This window comes from Astatotilapia calliptera, chromosome 1, assembly GCF_964374335.1.
Source record: "Astatotilapia calliptera chromosome 1, fAstCal68.1, whole genome shotgun sequence".
Taxonomy (NCBI): Eukaryota; Metazoa; Chordata; class Actinopteri; order Cichliformes; family Cichlidae; genus Astatotilapia; species Astatotilapia calliptera.
Genome location: NC_137422.1, coordinates 33,322,641 through 33,345,722, shown reverse-complemented (window position 1 = coordinate 33,345,722; position 23,082 = coordinate 33,322,641). Strand labels below are relative to the sequence as shown.

Sequence of the window (23,082 nt, the reverse complement as noted above, 5' to 3'; positions counted from 1 at the left end):
AACAAAGAAGAAACGTTAGGTTTATGGGAGTTAGTGTCAATCTGGAGCCAACAACTGCCAATTAGAGAAGAGGAAATGAAGATGTTCCCTAATGCTCACATCTAGTAGGGTGTTTAACTTCATGTTGATCAATAATCTCAGACTGCCTCTCATCTCTTCAGCACCATTCGTCTTCCGAACAACGCTTTGGTTGGAAATAATATTCTGCAAGTGCTATCGATACCAACATGGCACATAGTTACTGCTATAACTCTTAACTCTGGTCAGTTGTTGAAAAAGTAGTGTATTTCTCTCAAATTACACCTCTGCAGTGACTTACTATATTTATGCTGAGCCTGCTCAAAGCCTCTTAATAAAAAGTACTAAATATTTATATTTCAACTTCACTATTTTACAAGCTATGAAACAGTAGATGGTAGCTGTATTCTGGGTCATCTTGCATGAGATTTGGCAGTTACAGCTATGTAGACACAGTATATTTATTACGGGCAAAATGAGAGCATTTTAAGCCCCTGCCCCCTTGTAATCCCCTCCACACACACACACACACACACACACACACACACACACACACACACACACACACACTTTTAGCTGCAGAAGCAAGTGGGTGACGGCTTTGCACGTCTCCAGCTCTTGTCTGAGGAAATTTCTGCTCGACAGACAGAGAAACGACCACCTGACTAACTGCTGCCAGCACGACATGCGCACCTTTCATGGTTAAAACATGGCAGTTTGAAAAACTTCAAAATACATCTTTTTCTGATGGGGATGTTTGACATGGAAAAATATAGATACAAAAAAATGTCGAGCCAGTGTGTATACTTTACGTTGCCTGTGAGGCTTTTGAAATTTTCCAATTCGCTGGGTGTGGAGTTTAATGGCTGTAGCTCGGCCCACTCAGTGGCTCATGTAACAGAGCTACGGGTCCTCTGTGGCACTTCACCGTGGACTCGTTAGACATTAGATCGAGATCAGTACTGGTGAAGGTAGGAGGGTCTGTGCTCATGCTTGACGGGGAAGGATTTAAAGCCCTTGGTCATCGGTTTATGTTGCTGCTGTTGCTGCTGCTGCTGCTGCTGGGTGAACGGAAAACCAGAGGAGATGCCGGTGGAGGGGGAGCAGTCGCTGGCAGTAGACCACACGGGAGACTGGAGCATTGGCATGGAGTCACCCCACTGGGAAGAAGGAGGGATGTTCATCTGGTACAAGGAAGAACTGGGATTGGGCATGGTGTTGGTGTGGGTGGAGTGTTGCCACGGTGCTTTGGGAGGCCAAGTTTTAGTTTTGCTGTCCTGTGGAGGAGGCCGGAACATGACGAGTCAACATGCAATCAAAAATAGTAGAAATGGTTAAAGGCGTTTTTGTAATCATCTTCTGCTAACTGTTTCTAAACCTTCCCCACCAGGGGGCAGCATTTCACCAGTGCTCCTGCTCTTTTAATTTACAGCCCTACCCCAATCTCCTCAAGAGGTTTTGGCTTTTCCTAGACTGTAATTTTTCTCTCAACAGCCATCTTTTAATGTATGTGTGTAAAACACGGATGTAGCTTCTGGGTTTGAGAATGAAGAGGAAGTGAACGTGACTTAATCTGACATTTGTGACTTCAGTATTTTCCTGGTGACTTTATAATCTCAATCACTACTTTCAGATCATATTAAACAGAATATTAGGCTCATTTTGTAAATCCAGGTAATTCCAAGAGTCAGAAAGGAGGATTTCATGGGAATGTTCACAGCAGTCTATTATGCACTTCTGGAGCCAATTCCTACCCTTGCTTGAAAAGGCTTCATAACGGGACTTCCCTAACCAATCCATGATGTCACGGTGGCTACATCCACTGTGTGCTACCATTAATGACCTGCCTGGTTATACGGATGTTACACAGACTCATTGCAGAATCCTGTGGTACAAACAGGTATTGCATAAAAGTATGATCTGGGTGTAGTTCAGCTGATACCTAGACATTTAGGACTCATAGCAGCTGTTTGTTCACATTCGTTTGACACATTTATTATTTTGGGGGAGTTCCTGAACCATTCTTAAACACAGGAATCTATAATTAGTCCAGCGTAAAATAAAATGAAGTGTGACATTTCACTGGCACAGAGGGGTTCAAACTTTACCTGGCTATCGTCGCCGATGTGATGGAGAGGTGGTGAAGGCAGAGTGCACACCTCAGGCTCACCACAACTGTGTTTCCTGAGGACAGAGAAATCTACACTGAACATACTCACAAAGAGTATCTGATGAATGTTAAACTGCAGCAGATATTTTTACTGAGATAAACACGATGACCTACGGAGCCACGAAAGACACATGGGAGAAAAACAAATTACGATGAGCCTTTGCAAACAAAAGTCTTGCGAGATCTCGCAAAATAGACTGCATACTTTGCAGGTCACATTTGAAGGCCGAGTCAGTGTATCCTTCGTAACCCAACCTATCCCAGAATTCATAGCGCGGCCCAGCCAATTCGTTTCCAACAATGGCGGCAGCTACTTAGTTTTAATATTACGCTTTGTGGGTCACAAAATAAACTTTTAAGATATTTTGAGGCGTGAATGTAGCTGTGTAAACGTCAAATATCTGCTCGGTTTATCATGACATCACATATTTGCAAAAGTGCTCCGACATTTTAGGAGACGTCTGTTACCCACCATCTCGAAGCTAACGGGAGGTCGAGGCTCACTACAGTCGGGGGGAACACCGCACTCCCGGCACATCGTGCCTTGACCTCCCGGTCAGCTTCAAGCTGGCGGCCTCTGAAGAATGCGGCCAAAACTTTTGCAAGATCTTGCAAAACTTCAGCTTTATTTTTTCTTCTCCCATGTCCCTTGCGGGGCTCCATAAGGACCAAACCAGGAAGACAGAACAAGATAAACACCACAAGTGGATGACTTTCAGACTTACCGCCTTTGTTTAACTGCAGCTACCAGGTCTGGCCCAGAAAACATGGAGAACAGACTGTCACCATTGGCTGAAGATGTCTCGTCACTAGAGCTGGCCGAGTCCCCCTGATTGGCTGACCAACCACTGTTTACAGCATCACTGTGGGCACAACCAGAGAAGGTGTTAGCAATTTCTCTATTAGTTACTAAAAACTGTGTATAACAAAACCAACAAAATTAGACAACTTAAACATCTGAATTTAAAGCCCAGTATCTCTCGGCCTTTATTCAAAGCAAAAGCTGCATAAAAGTGATACATTTTTGCATAGGGTTTAAAAGTGAGATCGCATAACTGCAATGATGGCTTGTTTACTTCTATCTGCTTGCATCTGTGAGCAGGATGGTGTGTCACATGTGGGTGGAATTAAACAAGAGCACCCAGGATAAACATGCTAAATGCCTCACTTATTGCTAATGTTGGATAAATTAAAAACATAATCAAAACATCACATGACACAGTTTGACAGTTTAAAACTATGCCAGTGCCCACGACGATGAAAGCTTTCACATTTCAAAACAAATGTACCATATGTGAAACCCATCAGTATGCTGGTTCTCAAACTACCAAAAGTCAGACATCCCTGCATTGCAAACATATAAACAGGAAAGCACTGATCTGTACTTGTCACATTTGAGAATCAGCACGATGCTGCATACTGCTGTCATTTACAGCTTTTGGCTTTAAAATGTGAAGTTGCTGATACATGCATGCTTTGCAATGGCCACAAGGGGGTGACCTTTGTTGGTTGCAAAAAGACTTCCAGTCTCAAAAATCTATGGGGCAGCCCCCTGCCCTGACCTCTGTACACACTTTACTGTTGACTTCATAGGCTCTTGGCTCTGGAAGCATTTATTTATCTGTGGTTAAGAGTATATGATTTTGTCAAAGCTACATCAACAGAAGATAGAACAATATTGTACTGCATTTTACTTTATTTTGTATAGTGTATTTCTCTTTTTTCCTAAATGACTTTCTGGATGCTGTTTACATGATTTAAATTAATTGGACAAAACAAACACTTTTAAAAGTCCTCAAAAACACCTTTGTGCTAGTTGCCTCACAGGAGCACTGCCATAATGACACACACACACACACACACACACACACACACACACACACACACAGAGACAGACTCTCAAAGTGAAAACAATGTCAGGAATGCAACCATGGCTGGCCAATCAAAGGAATGATATCAGCAGAAACAAATGTTTGAGCTAAAAGATGATAACAGCTCCTCAGGCAGATTTATCCAGAGCTTAGGTGTTCCAACAGCAGAACCATGATCTGCTCATCTTAAATTCAGAGACATCAACAGCAAGAAGGTTCTTATCTGCCTCAGGCTGTGCACACAGTGGCAGGGGAGAGCAGCTCTGAGATGCTATCTGAAACCTGGTCACAACAAACCTTAAAGCCAATCACTAAAATCTTATAAATCAACCCCTGTAAGTGCAGTGCTGCTAAAAGACTCCTCCTAAAAACAACTCACTACCAGTTTGTCTTATAAGAAAAATACTTTTTTTAATTGAATGTTTGATGTTAAGATCTTTACCTACAATAGACCGAGTGTAACTGAATTTTAAGACCAAAACTGACATTTGTTGATTGACTGATTTTCTTTTGCTTTCTGACATACAAAAAATAAAGAAATGATCTTAACATTTGCCGCGGTTCTTATTACTGGTTTACATGCATGAATGACCTTAACTATGACAAACTAAGTAAATATTCATAACATGGTTTCTTTTCTTTAATTTTTCATTTATCAGCTTATGAATGCTGACAGAGATAGATTGGCAAACAGCTAATACTGACATATAATACTGATTGGTCAGATCCCAATAATAAACAAATGACCTTTCTACAAAGGTTTGTTTAGGTTCAGTTTTAAATAGAAGCATGGAAGGAAAAGGATGAAAAACATGATGACTTTATTACAATTTGTTTATTGATATTTTTTGAGTTAAAATGATAACAGAATACTGTAGAATTCACTTAGACATACCCAAAGTTTTGGGTTTTAGTACTGTTGAACCAAAGACCAGCTGTTTTTGAAATAGTAATAGACACATATTATAAAATGTAATTTATTTGTAGAATTGGTGTTTTTTAACCAATAACATAAGAGCATTTTTAGAATCTCTGTCACATATAAATGAAACAGCATAGGTTGAATAACTAAAACCATGCATAATAAAAAGGCCCTTACTCTGATTCTAGTTGAAATAGCTTGGTTGATTGAGGGTCATTATATATTCTTAAACATCCCTATGTGGGACACGTGCTAAAATGTCAACTTGTCTGGCAATGAATGAGTGGTAAAAGCAGATGTATGGGTACCAACCCCTCGCTGAAGTATTCTGGGTGGGACCAGGTCCTGTGCTGCTCATCAGGCATTGGCCAGTTGCTGCGCGTGTTGCTGGGGCGGCGAATGTGCTGTACCTGCCGTTTCTGCTGCATGGCCTGACTGACGCCGGCGACGTAACGTGCAAACTCCGGGTCCGAGCCAACTGCGCGTGGAAAGGGAGGATAAACACAACTATGAGTTTCTGACACCCTCAGCTTTTCTCTTTCGCTCCCTGGAGCTCAATCTATTCAGCCAGACTGTCTACCACAGCAGAAAAATCACAATAGCCTTAAGTCAACTCTGCACAATGGGCCTCGACGCAATCAAAAGAGTGTGCTGCACTGTAAGAAATATAACTGACACAAGCTAAATTCAGCGCACATCACCAACTTACAGTTGTAGCCATAACTTCTCATCGTACCTGACCAATATTTATATCAGGTGTCTTATGTCACCCTTCAGGTTTTAAGAAAAATCTGCTCAATTTAGTCAAATTACAGTGTCTTTTATGCACTGTAGTAATATTTGTCTGGTAGTCGCATCTTTATTTTTGATATCAGCTGATGTTTGAAAGCTAATTTTCTTTTATGACACGATTAAGATTTGAATTTAAATTAAAAACTTTTTACAGTCAGCTTGATACCCACTACCATCTTCTTAATGGTTTCATCTTGATTGTACTGTAGGGAGACTCAGGCCACCCACACCCCTTTCCTGAACATTTGTCTCCAGCTATACCTTTCAAAGTGTTAGAGACACTACTAAGCTTCTCTGAGGTTTTAAAATAATGAAAGTCAGTGCCATCAATGCTGCAGGATTAGCTGAAACTTAACCTAACCCAGTGAAAGAAAACTAAATAAAAGGCTCTTTGGTTTGTTCCCTCATCTCATCACAATCAACATTATTTGTTTATTTAATAAGAACATAGTATGTTAATGGATATCACTACCAAAATGCATAATGCAAGTAACAAAAATGGTGAATTTAGTCATGCTGATTTTTGTGCTCTCAACTTCTTCATATTCTGGATGTGAGTGTCTGCCTTCTTTTTAACTTAAAGAGTTGAGCTGTTCTTATATAAATAAATGTTCACTCTGTTTCATATGGATGTAAACTCAAACATGAAACTGTAAGGTAAACATCACCTGCTGGGTCGAAGGGCAATGTGTCCCCCAGGACTCCAAACACTCCCTCACTCTGGTCCCGGTTGGGCCATGTATTGTTACGAGGTCCTTGGGGTTTCTGACCCAGCATCTCTGACATGACACTGTCCATGTAGGTGCTGACCAAGCCCAGACTGTACAGGTCTGAGCTCAAGTCTGGCAGTCCAGATGATGCCCACTGCCCAATGGGACCTAGGGGTGATAGCCCTGCTGGGGGTCCTTGCGGCGGAGGCTGTTGTCCAGAAGTGCCCAGCCACTTGCTTGCCACTCTTTGTTGTGGTAAGACCTGGGGTGGGGTTTGCTGGGGAGGAAGCTGCGGGGGAGGCGCTTGTTGAGTGATGGGCTGCAGGAGGTGCTGGTAGTAGAGGTGCTGGGCCTGTGGGGAGGGCTGCTGAGGTGGTGGAGGAGGGGGTTGCTGCTGCTGCTGGGGCTGTTGTTGCTGTTGGGGAGGCGGCTGTGGATTAGGCTGAGGCTGTTGTTTCTGTACTGGCTGTGAAGGTTGAGGCTGAGGCTGGGGCTGAGGCAGGGTCTGAGCTGGAGGCTGCAGGGCACTGTGAGAGATTGATGAGGTGGCTTGTGAAGGACCACTTGGGGGCTTCAGCTCAGCAGGATTAGCAGAAGCCACAGAGTTCCTCCTCTTGACCAGGGGTGAGGCTTGCTGGGATTTGCCCATGTTGAATCCTGAGAGAAAGTCAATGACATCCTGCATCTCTTGGTCTGTGGGCAGGTTCATCCCCTGGTCTTCAGAAACTGAACCGTTGGCCAGCTGGTTTTGTTGAGTGGAGTCAGAGGTACAAGGCAGGCTGCCCATCTGCAGGATGCTCTGTAGCCTCCCATCACTGTGGCCCATGCCTTTTGCCTTGTCCTCAGAGTTACTGGTTGTTAGCATGCTGCGAGATGGAGTACTAGGGATGGAAAAACTGCCTCCGCTATTTGAGCTGGATGAGACTTTCTTTGTGAACTTGGAAGTGAGCTTTGATATAGTTTTGGGCAGTCCACTAGAGGTCTTGGAGCTGGTACCTGGAGGCAAGTCTGTGGGGATGCCATAGTCTGGGCTCTCTCTCTGTAGCTGTATCTGAATAGTGGGCAAGGCTTGCTCTCTTTTGTGGACAGGAGAAAAGAAATGTGTGTTAGCTAGTCAAAACATGGAATGAAATCGTTAATCATTACTAACATCTACTCACTTTCTCTCCTTCCACCTGTTGATGTCAAACACCGCTGTGTAAAGCACGTCTACAAGACCAAGTGTCTTCTCTGGGTCCAAGCTTCGCTGGAGTAAGGACATAGTAGCTGGGTCCTCCTTCAAACACCTGAACCCAAAGACACAAACATTCACAACAGGACAGGACATGATCTGTGAGTCCAACAGTATGTCTTACACATAAAGGCTCAGGTGAGATGAATATCTGGCATGTGATATTTATAAACAAGAAAAGATCCCACACTTCCTTTTATTAAAATAAAAAACTCAAACTCATCACAAAACTATGTACTGTGACACGACACAGAGGTTTTAAGAAGAAATACTTCCCCTATTCCCTAAAATAATACTTGCTTTGACTAGTTTGACTTGATTTACAACACACATAATATCAGCACTGCATTAGAGTACATAACTTTAAAAAAAAAAAAGTCAGTTAAATAAAAGCCTCTGAGAAACACCTTCTTCCAGGACCATTATAAAAGTGCTCTGAATCAAAAACCAGTTTGACTTTTCTAACACCACAAATACCAATGATATGGCTTAGTTTTAAAGTACACATCATTTACACAAAAATCTCTTATATACTACCTAAGTATGAAGGCACTAACCAGCATTTCACTGTTTATTAAATATTTTATATCAAACACATTCTCAATCCCTCTTGAGCCTTAAGCTTTAAAGTCTGTATAAAACCGTCCAAATCAACAGCATGTGTTGATTTGTTCCATAATACCAACTTCAATTTACTTGCCTTCAATTTTCAACTGTCTCCAACAGTCTAGATTTGTATGTTACTTATCTGTTTACTAAGGGACTGTAAATTCTGCTGTCTGCTCACAAACCCACAATGAAAAGGTTCAGATACTAATGCATTGATTTATTACCCAAAGCTCAGTCAGCACATGTGTAGGTGTGCTTGAAAATTTACAGCTGATGCTATTAATGAGTAAAGTTGAAGTTCTGCAGTGTAAGAGCAGTTTTTCTTTGTTTGTTTTTTTTGTCATCTATTTAAACATCAGCATTGGCCACAGAATTTGTAAAGGATGAATAAAGCTTCTGGCTCTGAAAAGTGAAGCCAACACATTAATACTTTAAACCTGTATTCTTGTTAATGGCCAGCAGGGGGCAACTCTTCTGGCTGCAAAAAGACTTCCTGTTGTAAAGAAGTTTATAAAAAAACAAATAAAAAACAAAAAACAAACTTTCAGCTCTCTTGGTCTGTGATCTCAGTAAACACTTTTCTGATGACTGCAGACTATGCTCATGTCTGTCCCCTGTTTCACAATAAGATCCAGCCCGTCTTTCATCCTGTCTGGTTCCAGCCATCATAACTTGTCTTCAAAAACTAGTGGTTGGCCTCATCAATCTTATTTTATTTATTTAAAAAAATAAAAAAATAAAAAAATAAAAATCAGTCTACGGCGGATATTTGCCATCATAAAACCAACTGCCAAATAAGACAGCACTGGGATGCAGCTTTTTAAGGTTGACTAAATTTACACTTATTAAAAGCCAGTGTGACGAAGAACTGATAGAGTCCCAATCAAAAGTTTAAGACCACTTAAAAAATGGGGGGGAAAAAAAATCATTTTCCATGGTTGGATCTTAACAAGGTTCCAAGTAAAGCTTCAACGACAAGAAGAAAGGGGAGTCAGACAAAACATTTTTTGAGCATGCAATTTATTGAAAACAATGCTCCACCATTGATCACTTCAAAAATTTGTTGCAGCATGCTTGATGCAAGCGTTTCCATGAGGTGCCTGGGAACATTTCTCCAAGTGTTGAAGATGGCTGCACGAAGGACATCTACTTCCCTTGCCATCCATCCCCAAAGGTTCTCAATTGGATTTAGATTAGGGGAACATGCAGGATGACCCCCTGTTATTCTCCTGGAAGAAGTTCGTTGTCCTGCGCGCATTGTGTACTGTAGCATCGTCCTGTTGAAAAACCCAGTCATTACCACAGAGATGAGGGCCCTCAGTCATGAAGGATGCTCTCTGCAACATGGGGACATAGCCAGCGGCCATTTGACACCCCTGCACCTCCTGAAGCTCCATTGTTCCATTAAAGGAAAACACCCCAGACCGTTATGGCGCTCCCCCCACTGTGGTGCATAGAAAACATCTGCTGGGATCTGCTTGTCATGCCAGCAACGTTGCATCAAGGTGAAATTTTTTCTCATCAAAAAATAAAACTTTCTTCCACTTTTCAATGTCCCATGTTTGGTGCTCTCTTGCAAAGTCCAAACGGTCAGGTCTGTGGCGCTCAAGGAGACGAGGCCTTTGAAGACGTTTTTTGTTTTTCAACCCCTTCAGCCTCAGATGCAGTCTGATGTTATGGGGCTGCAGTTGGCACCACTAACCGCCTTAATTTGGGTCGAGGATCGTCCAGTGTCTTCACAGACAGCCAATTGGATCCTCTGCCTCATTGCTGGTGAAATTTCTTTGGGTCTTCACTTGACTTTTTTGCTCCATAACCCTCAAGTTCATTTAAGAAATTCCACATGACTTGTCTTACTGCGCCCCACCTCAGCAGCGATGGTACACTGCGAGAGACCTTACTTATGCAGTTCAACAACCCGACCACGTTCATAAAGGGAAAGGTTTTTCGCCTTTACCATCAGAACGTCATGACAGTGTGACTACCTGACAGAAAATGACAATGAATCCACATTTTTGCACAGATTTCACCTTTTAAAGGCATGTGGTCTGAAACTTTTGATCAGCTGTAAAACATTAACTATTTAAACTGTTTCAGTTTAAGTGTTGTCTTCAATAAAATGCATGCTCAAAAATTGTTTTGTCTCACTCCTGTTTCTTCTTGTTGTTGTTGACGCTCTACTTGGAAGCTTGTTAAGATCCAACAATGCAAAATATAATAAAATATAAATATAATTTTCTGCCATTTTTCAAGTGATCTTAAACTTTTGATTGCGACTGTAGTAAACAGCCCAGGTACCTGTTTTAATTATGATTTCCTGGCAAAAAGGCTGAATAACATGTATACAAACAAAAACAATTAAAGAATGTATACATATTACCTATATGCCACGTTAAAAAAAAAAAAAAAACAAAAACTCATAAAAACAACTTGTGTGTTGCATTTCTCACGTTGTACTCACCATGTAGAAGGAACCTGGACCACCACCTTGGATCCCTCCAGAGTGATCTGGGGAGCATAGGCCTCCTTGTTCTCAATCTGCGCAGTATCGACAACCACCTGACAGGACACAGAAATACCCTTCTGTTAGCCATCTTAACCTTTCCTGCCATTTCTTTCCATTATTGTGATTTATCTTCTGAAAAAAAAAAAAGGTTGTGCTGGATTGCTGCTAAGTTTTTTTGCCATTTTTTATTTTATTTTCCACGAAGTTTTTTCTTTTCAAACTGTTGCACCATTTCCCTCTGTATATCTGTAGCTCTCTTAACTTCAGTACAGGACTATCATTAAAATCGCGGTAAAAACTGACCCAACGTACACTCGCATCTTCCACCCATCTGCAGTGCAGTGGTCCAGTGCACTAGGTTACAAAAACTGAAATGCAAGACCGTCCAAAGTGCTACAAATATGTGACGTCAAACTTGGCGAGTATAAAGACACCAACTCTACAAAACCCTACAGAATACGGACAGATACAATTACAATTTTACCCAGCTGATTAAAACCCTCCTTTACCACCATCTAACAATATCAGAAATTTTCATTCACAGTTTGTCCCCCCGGAAATATCAGTTCAGACCAATTCTCAGCAAATATTATCTTTGTGCTCATATATTCATATCTGCATTTATAATGGCTTCTAAATTAAATTTAAGGTTAAAATGAAGTTAAAGTAAAGAAGATCTGGGAGAAACACCCTTCAGTCAGTATCAGTGTTGCATATTTTGTCCACCAGAGGTCACTGCATAACTTCCCTGTTGGCGCCATTTGAAAAACCAGGATCAACTTCTTCAAGCGTGCAAATAACTTCATAAGCACTTCCCTATTAGTGCCATGTTTGGAACGCCACGAACACAACAATCAGCTGATCTGGGCAGAATTGGGAGGAAAAAAGTAATCCGCAAGTTCCTGTGACAAGATTGTTTTTGGCGTAAAAACATTTCTCAAGTGCACCGTCATATCATCTTAGCAAGGACTCAGAAATAACTACACATGACAAATGTTTAGTAAATCTATGTATAGTTCAAATGTCTGAGAAAAATAAATATAGTGGCTGATATATTGGAATATAGAACTTTTAAAATCCTGTACTGGTCAGGGTCTACATGTCACCAGCTGCTAGCATCTCCTCCTTTCATGCTCGACCCTTAACTGGTGAAACAAGTTTGCCGTTTCCTCCTTTAGTGAGAACAGTTTTATTGCCTATTTTGCACTTCTTGCATATTCTTGCTTTTTATTGTGCTTATTTGGAGGTTTGAAGTATTTGAAGTAGCTCCCTTTTTACCAAACCATCCTTGGAGGCTTGCATAGAGATTTTGGGGACACGTGACCGCTTACGACGTGACATTAACTTGTTGGCCATTTCTGTACGTGCAAGTGAAAAACCTACTAAACATTATGTAGAGGAGACAAACTCTGGCAACTATGAGTAAACAAACAAGTGTATATACTCTGTCAGATGAAGTAAAACACTTTCATGACAACCCAAAAAGTTGATTCTGTTCATCTGGATGTAGCATTTTTAGTGGGAGAAATGTTTCATCACACATCCAAGTGACGTCTTCAGCCTCAGCTGAATGCAGGTTTCTTTAACCTTAAACATTTGCATAATGACTGAAACTAGCACCACTGACGAACAAATGGGCTGCGAGGTCATTTTCTTGATCATTAATATGCATTTGTCATGACCATTGTCAAAACCCTTAGTTATCCCTTATGTGTCAAGATTATCGGACAGCTGGGATGCATTTACTCCAAACACCGCATCTCTGTGGGTTTCAAACCCTAAAAAGGCCCAACTTGAGGTACTTGGGCAAGATAAACTCAAATTGTATTCTTGTATCTTTGCGAGACCCTGGTTTCTCTACGATGCATTCATCAGCGTGTGAATATTAGATAGAAAGCACTTAAGCACAGAAAACAAGCACTTGGGTGAATGAGCTATAAAGTACACCGAGTGCTCAGGTGGGGTAGAAAGCGTTATATAAGAACCAGTCGATTCACCATTTACATGTGGCACTTGCTGTCAGACATGCCTGGGCTTGTCGTGTTCTGCCCACTCAGGAAATAAACACATAATGCTGCTACATGACACTTTTATATCAAGTAAAAATGTATACCTGTTCTGTCAGAGATAATATAAATGTGTCACAGTTTAGAAATCAAAAAAGTTACTCTATATTTTAAGTTTTCTTGCTTCACATATACAGCAACACACACTGACACAGTCTTAAAAAGCAACCGGACATGACTTATGCTCAAAGAAAATGTCAGTCTAATTTAAGACTTTTTTCCAGGCATGGTATGTTGTGGAAAAATAGTTAGAAGTCAAATGCTAGTTACTGGTACCTCTCATTAATTTCCTACTTAGCAGCGAGAGTTCAAGGTGAGAAAGGTGAATGACTTTAATCAGCAAGTCACAACACACAGGTAAGCCTTCCTGTCTGCTGGGAGTCAAATATATTTGCAAGTTCTTTGAAAGTGGCCTTGGCTCCTTGAGACCTGAGTAGCTGGGTCATAAAGAGGGAGTGAAGGTGGGAGGAGTCTATTTCCTGTATTGCAGGAAATTACCCTATTGTTATTAAAAAGGCAGGTGCATCCTTTAAAAAAAAAAAAAAAAAAAAAAGGGGGGGGGGGGGGGGGCAAACTATGTGAGAACCGCACACAGATGCAGTCAGTTGGTCAGATATGTTGAAACAGACACACACAGAGAAGTAATGCAGCAGAACAGACAAGGTCGTGTTGTTTTAGTGCACTCTGGCAGCCATAAAAAAAGTGAGCAACATTGCCAGGAACACAACAGAAACGGTGCTTCTCACTGTAACTGTCACATGAGCGTAAAGAAAACAGGGAGGAGAAACATTTCTGTGGGAGTCATATTTGGTGCATTGCATGACAATGAGCATGTGAGTAAATGTGTGGAGAAGATACAACGTGTGCGAGGGTGGGTGTCCATGCTTACTCGCTGCAAGATCTATTTTGGGTTTGGTGGTAATAGGCTCAGATAAGGAGCTAATGCAAAGCGCTCATTCATCATATAGGGATTGTTTTACAGTTAGCATGGGGCTGGACGGGAACAAGCTCTCCGTTTTGACACACAAAGCAGGGCAGACCACACAGAGGAAATAAACAGTGAAGCATAAACACACTGGTGTTACTCTGAGGAAAGACTTGCTGATGGCTCTGCCCACGACTCTCCTTTTCAACAGAAGGGTGGGGGAGTTTTGTTTGAATTTCGTCAGACCCGTCCAGACGAGCCTATCCTTCACCCAGATGCTGAAGGAATGCTTCTTCCCTTTTGTCTGTCACTGGTGTTCGTTTACACCTCCTGGCTGCCTCAAAGCAAGCAGACAGATCTGCTCATCTTCAGTACAAGTCGGACAAACAATGGGATGTAAGTAGCCAAACCACCAGATACTCAGATGGAGGATTCAGTGGCAGTGAAGAAGCCTGTTCACACAGGTATTCCACCTACTATCCACTGTTCTGAGGTACCAACTACACAGTGGATGTTAACAAGACCAGTCATCATTTGGCATAGACACATAAAATAACTTAAATAAATTACATTTCTGGTGACTTTCTTAAGCATTTAGAAAAACTGAGAAAAATCTAGAGGAATATTTATAATAATAAAAGTCACTTTATTTTTTTTCCATTGATTTTAAAATTCTTACAAACACTACTGAATGGTGCTCTGACCTAACATCTATACTCACCAGACCAGCCTGGGCAAACAGTAGCTGGACAGCTGTCTTGCAAGCTCCTCTCCAACTGGATGGGCAGACCTGGTTTAGGACCTCAGTGACAGGAGAGTCATCTCTGGGTGTCACTCCGTTCTGCCCAAGGGCCTCCTTAATGAGCTGCAGCATCGTGTGCTAAAGAAACAAAACATGGCGGTCCATTACCAAAGCAGCCTATCACAAATATTTGCTGATGTTACAATATAGACACCTGTATTAACCCCCCCCCAACAACAACAACTTGAGACTTCAGGAGCCTACATATCTGCTAAGGTTATCACTCAAAACACTGAAAAATGTTTTGATGATGAAACAAAAAAAACAACAGAATGTAGACGAGATGAGGATCATACCGTTTTCAATTTGAGGTTTTCAGCTGCTGACTCATTGAAGGACACTCCTTTGAGAAAATGTGAGCCAATTTGCACGGGGATGGTGGGCAGCTCGCACTGAATGGGCTGCGATGTGGTCTGCATCCTGCCCGCCTGCTGAGCCTCAGCCTCACTGCAACAACCCTATACGACACACGCATGGATATAAACACACAACAGCCAAAACACTCATTACAGCAAAAAACATGAGATATGTTCGTAATATTCTTTAATCAACTCCTGTGTCAACACTAAAATGATACAAGTACCATAAAAACAAACTTTATGCTACTGGGAAATTAACAGGCATTAAATCATTGCAAGTATAAGGAACAGTGGACAGCCACCAACTCCAGTCCACAGTGACGGGAGAATTAAGCGAACACGCTACAATAGCAGAAGGGAAGGGAACGAACACACACACACACACACACACACACGCACGCACACACACACGGGGGGGGGGGGGAAGAGAGCATGCCACCTTGACATGGAAATGTTACAATTTGTGATAGTGAACACACCTGTAAGGCTGCCTCCACAGCTTTGGGGTTGAGATGAAAGCCTGCCTTCAGAGCATACTCACTATGACCGAGGCTCTCTAATGCTGCTTTATAAGCCTGGACAGGGAAGAAGAAAATGATCAGTTACTTTAATATGTTACAGTTTTTATTTCTCCTCTCTGCGTTTTTTTTAAAGTAATTATATTATAGTTTTATAATATAAGACTTCATCTAGTTCCATTGTATTATTCCATTAAAATGAAAAGAAAACCTCAAAGATCAAAGTCCATTTGATTCTTAAAACATACCTCAGTATATGTCTAACTCTGGAATAACAGCAACTCATTTCCTAGCCTGATCTATACACTCATACTGCACCTGTAAAGCACTGTCAATCTTCATGTTGAGCTCCTTCAGCTGGTGCTCAGGGATGGTTGTGTTGTTGGAGCAAAAGAGTTGCTGAACCTGGATGCCTGCCAGGCAGCCGTCCCGGCCCCTCTCTCTCAGCCTCGCCGTGGCCTGAGGGTACAGCAGCATACAAAAGAGCTCTGGGTCAATTTACAGCAGGAACATCAATGAAATGTTGCACTGCAACAAAATCTCACCACAAGCAAGAAGTACTTGAGAATAAATGTATAATGCTAATATAATACTGATAGTTTTCTTTCAATGCTGCAAAAACCCTATCTTGTGTAGCTTCTGAAATATGAGCCCTCTGGTGTCTCCCTCTATCCAGGCTGATTCCCTGCAGGGCTAACACTCTGCATGCCCGAGTTTAACAAATCAATCAACCCACTATTCTCCTCTCTGCTTCACTGTATACAACAAATCTTGAAAGGGTCCTTGGAGACTGATAAGCCAGGAGATCAGTTGGGTCCTCTTACAAAACAGCTTCTCCTACATAGAGATAGGCTTTAAAGAACATAGCAATGCAAGTTTACAGACAGGCTACAGCCTAGAAAAGAGGAAATAGGAAATTTGGACTGGAAATCATAAATTGTTGGCATTTTTCAGGAATGTGTAGCAAGCTGTTTTTTTTCCACCTCACACAGACAAACCACACATTTCCAAAGCTTAGATCTGGAAAAGTCCTGGGGCTGTGGCTGCATACCTCAGCTGCACCTTTCCATGAGCGGGAAGCTTCTTCCAGCTCTGTAAGGGGCCCAAGGTCAGAGCTTTGGGAGCGGGCATTGGCACAGCGCTCTTGGGCCTGGGCAAGAGCCTCGGCCAGGCAAGACTGAGCCACGGGCTGGACTTTCTGAAGAGCCTGTGATAGAAACTGGAAATGGACCTGCATCACCGTGAGGAAGCACCGACCTAGTACCTGGGAAAAAGAACACAGAGATTACAGTTACAACATACCTTAAGTCTAAGAGCACTCATTATTTGAATGTGGCTCAGTCAAGATGTTTGAGAAACCAAACAATATGGATGCCCTCAGCATAGAGGTGGAATCCTGTATGTCCACATGCCTCTGGGCTTCGTTATTGTTGATTAAAACAAAACTGCTTGCTGCTTTGTTTGCGCCTATCTAATGAAGCATTCGTCAAGTAATGACTGGTTGCTTTACCAACAAGTTATTTCTCCATCTAATATTTTTTTTTTTGCATTTGCCTGCCTGTTCAACCATAAAGTTCCAGGAATTAAGAAGTGTGTCAACTATTTTCTATACACAAAACATCATCATGCTTGACAGGTAAACCTCAAAAGCTGTGATATATGCTTGTTTCGGTAAATTTGGTGCAGGATGTTGCGCAGGCATGATGTGTTTTGGCTCGAGTTGCAGCATATTAAGATAAATGCTTTGAAAAACATGCTAGCGACAACCATTAAACTGTTTATACACACATACAGCAAATGAATACCAGGCAGATTAAAGTCTGGCTACTGCTTTCAACGATTGTATGCCCTATTAATCTCAAACTTATCCAACAAATAAACTTAAGTTCTCTTTCAGAAACACTTTGCTACCTTATTTCCTATTTGTTTTTTTACACAAACTTAAGAATCGTAATGTGAAAGATGGCAAGACCAAATCTCTATAACCAATACATCAACTTCCAAAATACAACATTTTACCAGATTTTAGCAAACCTAAACTTTACGATAAAGTAAACTTTAGTGATAGATAAATAGATAATTATATAAGAACATTATAGCAAGGAGAGAAAAATCCACTATTCCACACATGTGGGAAAAGCATGTGCAAAGTTGACAATAATAACTGACATCATTCCACTACAAAGTGTGTCCAAGCAAGTGCTTGCTGAGTTCAGACAAGCTGTTTGTTGTTCAGTTTGCAAAATAAGAGAAATAGGACACCGTGGGTTCGCTACGGTCACAGGGTTTTCTTTTTCAGATACCTGCTGAAAATATCTCAAGGGATAGGGCTGAGTTCTGAAGTAAGAAATATGCAGTTGCTTTATGATGGCAGACAGGAACAACAACAACGAAGCCATCTTCATTCTTTAACACAATTCACGGACACCAAAACTAAGATGCACAAATGACTGGAGGCATAAAACCGCCATGACTTTGGAGTTTCATTGGTTTTGTAACAACTACAAAATAGGACACGTTGCCAAATAAATTATCATATTTGACATGCTCATGACTTTGGAATTTACTGCCTCATTCAGATTCCATTTAAATATCAAATGACTCAAGAGTGAAACTTTAGAGTAACTAAATATAAAATTCAAATGAAATTGATTTTGTTTAAGTTTACGATAATTACAGCGGGAACTCAAATGTAGTTCTCGCTGTTATGTGTGGGTACACATTTCATTGACAAGCTTCTAGTCTATTTTTCCATTTTTTCATATGAAGTCTTTTTGAAGGCACACTCAATCCTCCATACGAAAGCAGTGCTGGAAAAATTCAAAGACCATGCACTGTGGTATTCCAAGCAGGGCTCATGTTTAACATGCTGGACCTCACAGAAACTGAACAAATTTATATGAGCTCTTCTGACCAGAAATATCCTCTGAATATTCAGGCTTCTTTTCATGTTCTTTTGCAAAGTTTAATTGTGGTTTGTGCAAAAGAGAAAACCTACGAAGAGGCTGTTAAGCAGCATCTTTTGCAGAGTCTGAGCTGGCACAAACTCTGATTTCCACCGATGAACTGTTTGCTGAGGCGAAAACACACTGAAACATGTGCTTTTATATTTAGACTGAAGAATCATCACACCTTACACCATGAGGTTTGAATCTTTCTATACCTCCCAATTACTGATGCAACTCAGTTTCAACTTATTTTAATTGGTCTGTATCTTCCTGGCTCATTTTCTATATTAAAAATAAAAAATAAAAATCTGATTGCAAGACTTCAGTTCTTTGGGCACTGACTGGATTCTGGGAATCTCATTTAAAATTATAGATGTCAACATGTTTTCTGAGTCAGTGTGCGCATTGGATAAATAAAGTTCTACCACAGCAAGCCTGAGGTAGAACTATAAAATGAGTTTTCTTATAACAAGCATAACAAGTTAGAGAACCTACCTTTCCCGACAATTTTTTAACTACATTTTTTTTTAATTACAGTTCAGAGAAAGTAATGCAACTCACTGAACATTCTGAGCCAGGAAAACCCCTGTAAGTATGAAAGAAACGTTTTTTATATAGTGTGCAACAAGCAATATGAAAGCTCACCAAAAGAAAAAGAAAAGAAAACTACCAAACAAGAAGTTTCTCTGTGACTCAGAGTCAGTATCCTGTCTGAAAGTTGAAAATGTCAGTATATCATGTGGTTTGTTTAATCTGTTCCTCATAATGCAACTAAAATAACAACAAGCTGGTCCTGGACTGAAAAGAAACAAGACAAGTTCAGAGGAAAACTTGTGGCTCTGAGATATTATATGGCACAGCTCTGCTCTAGACTAAAAAACTAATGTCAGTATACTAAGATGCTTATATCTACAATGACAATGCATCATCACAGTCTTTGCTTAGTTCTAAATGCTGCCACACTAAAGTAAGTTCTCAATTTTGCAAATACACATTTACATATATACGTTCTGAACAACTCATCACAAAGATACATCAATGTGGACCATGAATATCAGGGAGATGGTGTTGTTATATAAATCAGTTGTGATATTTCAATCTGCTGATGGTGCAAAGTGAGAAGTCAGAGGAAAAAATAGAATGAGTTAAATTCGATTAAATTAGAATGTCTGGGGGACTTAAATATTTATAGAAAATTCCAAAGCAATCTACTGACAATCTGTTGGATATTTAACTGAAAAACCTTTATGGTAGTACTGGGAAAATCATTACTGGATCACTGAAATGAGCAACATTTATCCTTTGAGGCCAATAAAAAAAAAAACTGTACAAAAGTCGACAGTGAACTCCAACTTACCAGCAAAAGGTGGAGAAGCCAACACTTCCGTCGCTACAGTCCTCAAAATGAAATCCATAACTGCAAGTTCATGCCAAAACTCTTAGATTCACTAAACTATGTAGGATAATATGATGCCTATCCCCCTGCCACCTTCAGTTGGAGATCTGATAAATACGGGCTCATTTCCAGGGTACACTACATGAGAAACACCTGTTGTTGCTGTTAAAGCAACTAATCAGAGGTCAATTATTCAATGGAGATATAGTATGTTTGCCAAACAGAAAAATAACATAACAAACACTGATAATGAGGGCCGAGGTAGATATCACCAGCATATCTTAATGAAGATAACAAAATGAGCACATGCTGACAAAAAAATCAAAAACTACTCTGCTACAAAGGCTGCTATAATCAAGCAAAGAAAGAAAAAAAAATGAGGACATGGCTAAAGCATAAGATAATGGATAACACATGTGATTGGCTGTGCAGTATCCCACACAGTCATGGAAAATATGAGAAATAGTGAGTGCAGCAGAGCCAAGCTCATGCTGGCCTCCCTCAGAACCAAACAAGGCGAATCATGAATCAATCATCAACATTTATACTTCTATTTTCTGAGAACACCTGCACAATCACCACACCAGATCTGGGAGAGTAGAGTTCCTGAAGTCCAGACCTTTTCTGGGTAAAAGGAGAGTGAAGCTATTACAACAACCAGATGCTTACATAGTGGGGTTGCATTGCTGTCTGATCTACAAAAGAAAACAAGCAGCCTACCTCTGTTCATCTTCCCCCTTACACAATCATTTCTAAGAAACAGGAAGGTCACAATTATCCTGACCCCTACATTTCTCAGAAGTGGCCTATTAGATATTCTAGTCTTCAAAAACGTAAAACAGCTGTTCTGCGGGACTCTAAAGTCATGTGGATGGAACTTCATCAGCCAAATAAGCAGAACAAAAAAATCCAATATAATCTCATAGTTTGGTTAAAATGGGGTTCATCTTTAAATGGCACAACAATCAGGCTAAGAGAGATATATAAAGTATCGTGCCGAGCACATTTTTTTCTTGAGGCCTAATGCTGGGTTCAAAGTAAATATTAGCAGATCTGATGCAATCAGGATGATGTCAGCTGTGAAAATTTTAAAAATGGCCATTATGATCTGACAGAAAAAAATACTTCATTTCCAATGCTTTCTCTTAGATTGTCAGATTTGACAATCTAAGAGAATATCCTTTTCGTTGTAAAACGAAAAGGATATTGCAGATTAAGCTTGGTCTAACTGTTACATGGAGCGCCAGCCTCTATCATACACACTTCTTTGGTTGTTATTGTTTGTTTACACTCTTTATAAATTACTATCGCGCATTTTCTGAAGAAACACGCATGTTGTCAAAAACCGCAAGTATAATTGAATAAAACATGAACGTTTCTCTCAGTTGTGAAAAAGCCAAGATTTAATAACTTCATTAATTGCCCAATCTCACATACTGACCGTAATAACAATGGATTTTAACTTGGATGGACTGCCCAAGAATATTTGATAAACATTCAGAAATGTTAAACTGACTCATCTTTTAAATTCATCTGAGAAAGACATCACCCACAACTGATGCCACTTTTATTTTGAAAAGTTTGAAGTGCTACCAAGCTGGCCATCTTGGTGTTGTCTTAAACTGCAGGTAGTGACAGTGGACCTTGCTCTGCTTTGGAGACCTGCTATGACCTAGAGGCCACTCTAACCAGAGCCTATTTTATTATTTATTACAATCTAATATTTGTAGAGACCTTATAAATCATATAGTTTGCTTTTTTTTTTTTTTAAGTTAGCTCTTTGATGTTTTAAATCCTGTATTGTTTACATCTGTGTATGCCAGCTTATACTTTTTGTCACACCTTATCGGGGACATCAGATTGTCAGTCTGCTTGCTCTCATACAAACAGATAGAGGACCCACCCTTGGTCAAAAACTCCATGGGGTTATTTTAAACCTTTAATCTGTTTTGGTTTGAACTGGAAACAGAAGGACGCCCAGAAATGTTGTTACACCAACATGTGAGCAGCAGGATATGCCATATTTCATTACAAACTAACTGTTGTGCATCTGTTTAGGCTGACTGTAGACTTTTTTTTTTTTTTAATTAAAATCTCGCTCATGAAAGACTGTATGGTGCATGTTGTCCACGTCCCTAGTTTTAACCGTGTTGAAAGGTTTATCCTCAGAGTGTTTTTAACAGTTGAAGACCAAGGTGGTGTTTTTCCAGTGTTTCCATTGTGCACCAAGTTGAGAGTGCTTATTCAGTCGTCTGACTTAAACAGCCATGAAGGTCTTTCTGATTGCGAGGACTTCACCATCTGCCTCTGGTCTTTGCTCTGCGGTTTAAACTTACAAGCTCAGCAAACAGCCTCCAAACAAACCGTGACAATTTCATGCATATTTGGCAGTAGACTCACTTTGACTGCTCAGAAAGCTCTGCTGTGGTTTGGAAAAAGAAGGTTTGTTTTGTAGACCAGGTCTACAAAACAAACCAGGGGGTGAAAAAAGGCCTGGGGGCAAAAAAAAAGAAAGAAATAGGAGAAGAAGATGTGAGCAAGGGAAAGAAGGGGGGGGCTTCACATACCACAACTCTCCAAAACCAGAAATGCATTTGGTTCTTTTTGAAGACCTCATAATAAATCGAACTGCCAAAAAGCATTCCTCGAGTCATGCAGACAAAGGAAAATCCCCTCAACAGTCACAAACACAACACATTGTACGAGACAGACTGAATTAGCTGCAATTATCATGAGCTGGGTCTAAACAAGTCTAATCTGAGTATAGCGAATTCTTTTCTACCAAAGCACACCATGGCCGATAGTAGTAGAGATATTTTGTTAAAAACAATGCAAAACCGAAACACAAACATGAGCCGCAGATGACTCATCACAAACCCGTGCACGTATGCTGTACACTTCAATCTGATAACTCTGCACTTTTCTAAACACTGTCCTAAAATTAAAAAATATTTACTAAAAAATATACTGGAGAGTCTTATTGGATTACTTACCTCAAATATTTTTGTTCACATGGGACATTATCCTTCATTTTACAACCATAACATTATTGTGGAGAGTGTTTTCTCTGAGATCAATGTATTTGACACACTGGAAAAAAGGCCATTGTAAAGTAAAATATTAGTACGTTTCTCTCAATATTTTAACAAATGTACCTTTTATGCCTGAGGCTAGACAGCACATGTGAGTGCCAAGCTGTGCGGTCTAAACTTTCACAGACTTGGGCTTCCTCTAATATT

At 40.5% G+C, this 23,082-nt stretch overlaps 1 protein-coding gene across 2 annotated transcripts in view; it reads right to left on the bottom strand.

Annotated features, from left to right (window-relative positions):
• Positions 1 to 784: 784 nt before the first annotated feature.
• The window catches only part of garre1 (granule associated Rac and RHOG effector 1), a 40,051-nt gene continuing 17,753 nt past the window's right edge, over positions 785 to 23,082 (bottom strand). For both annotated transcript variants that reach the window (XM_026174054.2, XM_080299976.1), the window contains exons 3-14: positions 16,551 to 16,763; positions 15,818 to 15,958; positions 15,461 to 15,556; positions 14,919 to 15,080; positions 14,542 to 14,700; positions 10,785 to 10,882; positions 7,644 to 7,769; positions 6,442 to 7,559; positions 5,294 to 5,459; positions 2,914 to 3,051; positions 2,127 to 2,202; positions 785 to 1,295 (exon numbers count right to left, since the gene is read on the bottom strand). In XM_026174054.2, coding sequence (XP_026029839.2) covers positions 975 to 1,295; positions 2,127 to 2,202; positions 2,914 to 3,051; positions 5,294 to 5,459; positions 6,442 to 7,559; positions 7,644 to 7,769; positions 10,785 to 10,882; positions 14,542 to 14,700; positions 14,919 to 15,080; positions 15,461 to 15,556; positions 15,818 to 15,958; positions 16,551 to 16,763 — 2,814 coding nt within the window. In that variant the 3' untranslated portion in view covers positions 785 to 974. The remainder of the gene's footprint in view (positions 1,296 to 2,126; positions 2,203 to 2,913; positions 3,052 to 5,293; positions 5,460 to 6,441; positions 7,560 to 7,643; positions 7,770 to 10,784; positions 10,883 to 14,541; positions 14,701 to 14,918; positions 15,081 to 15,460; positions 15,557 to 15,817; positions 15,959 to 16,550; positions 16,764 to 23,082) is intronic.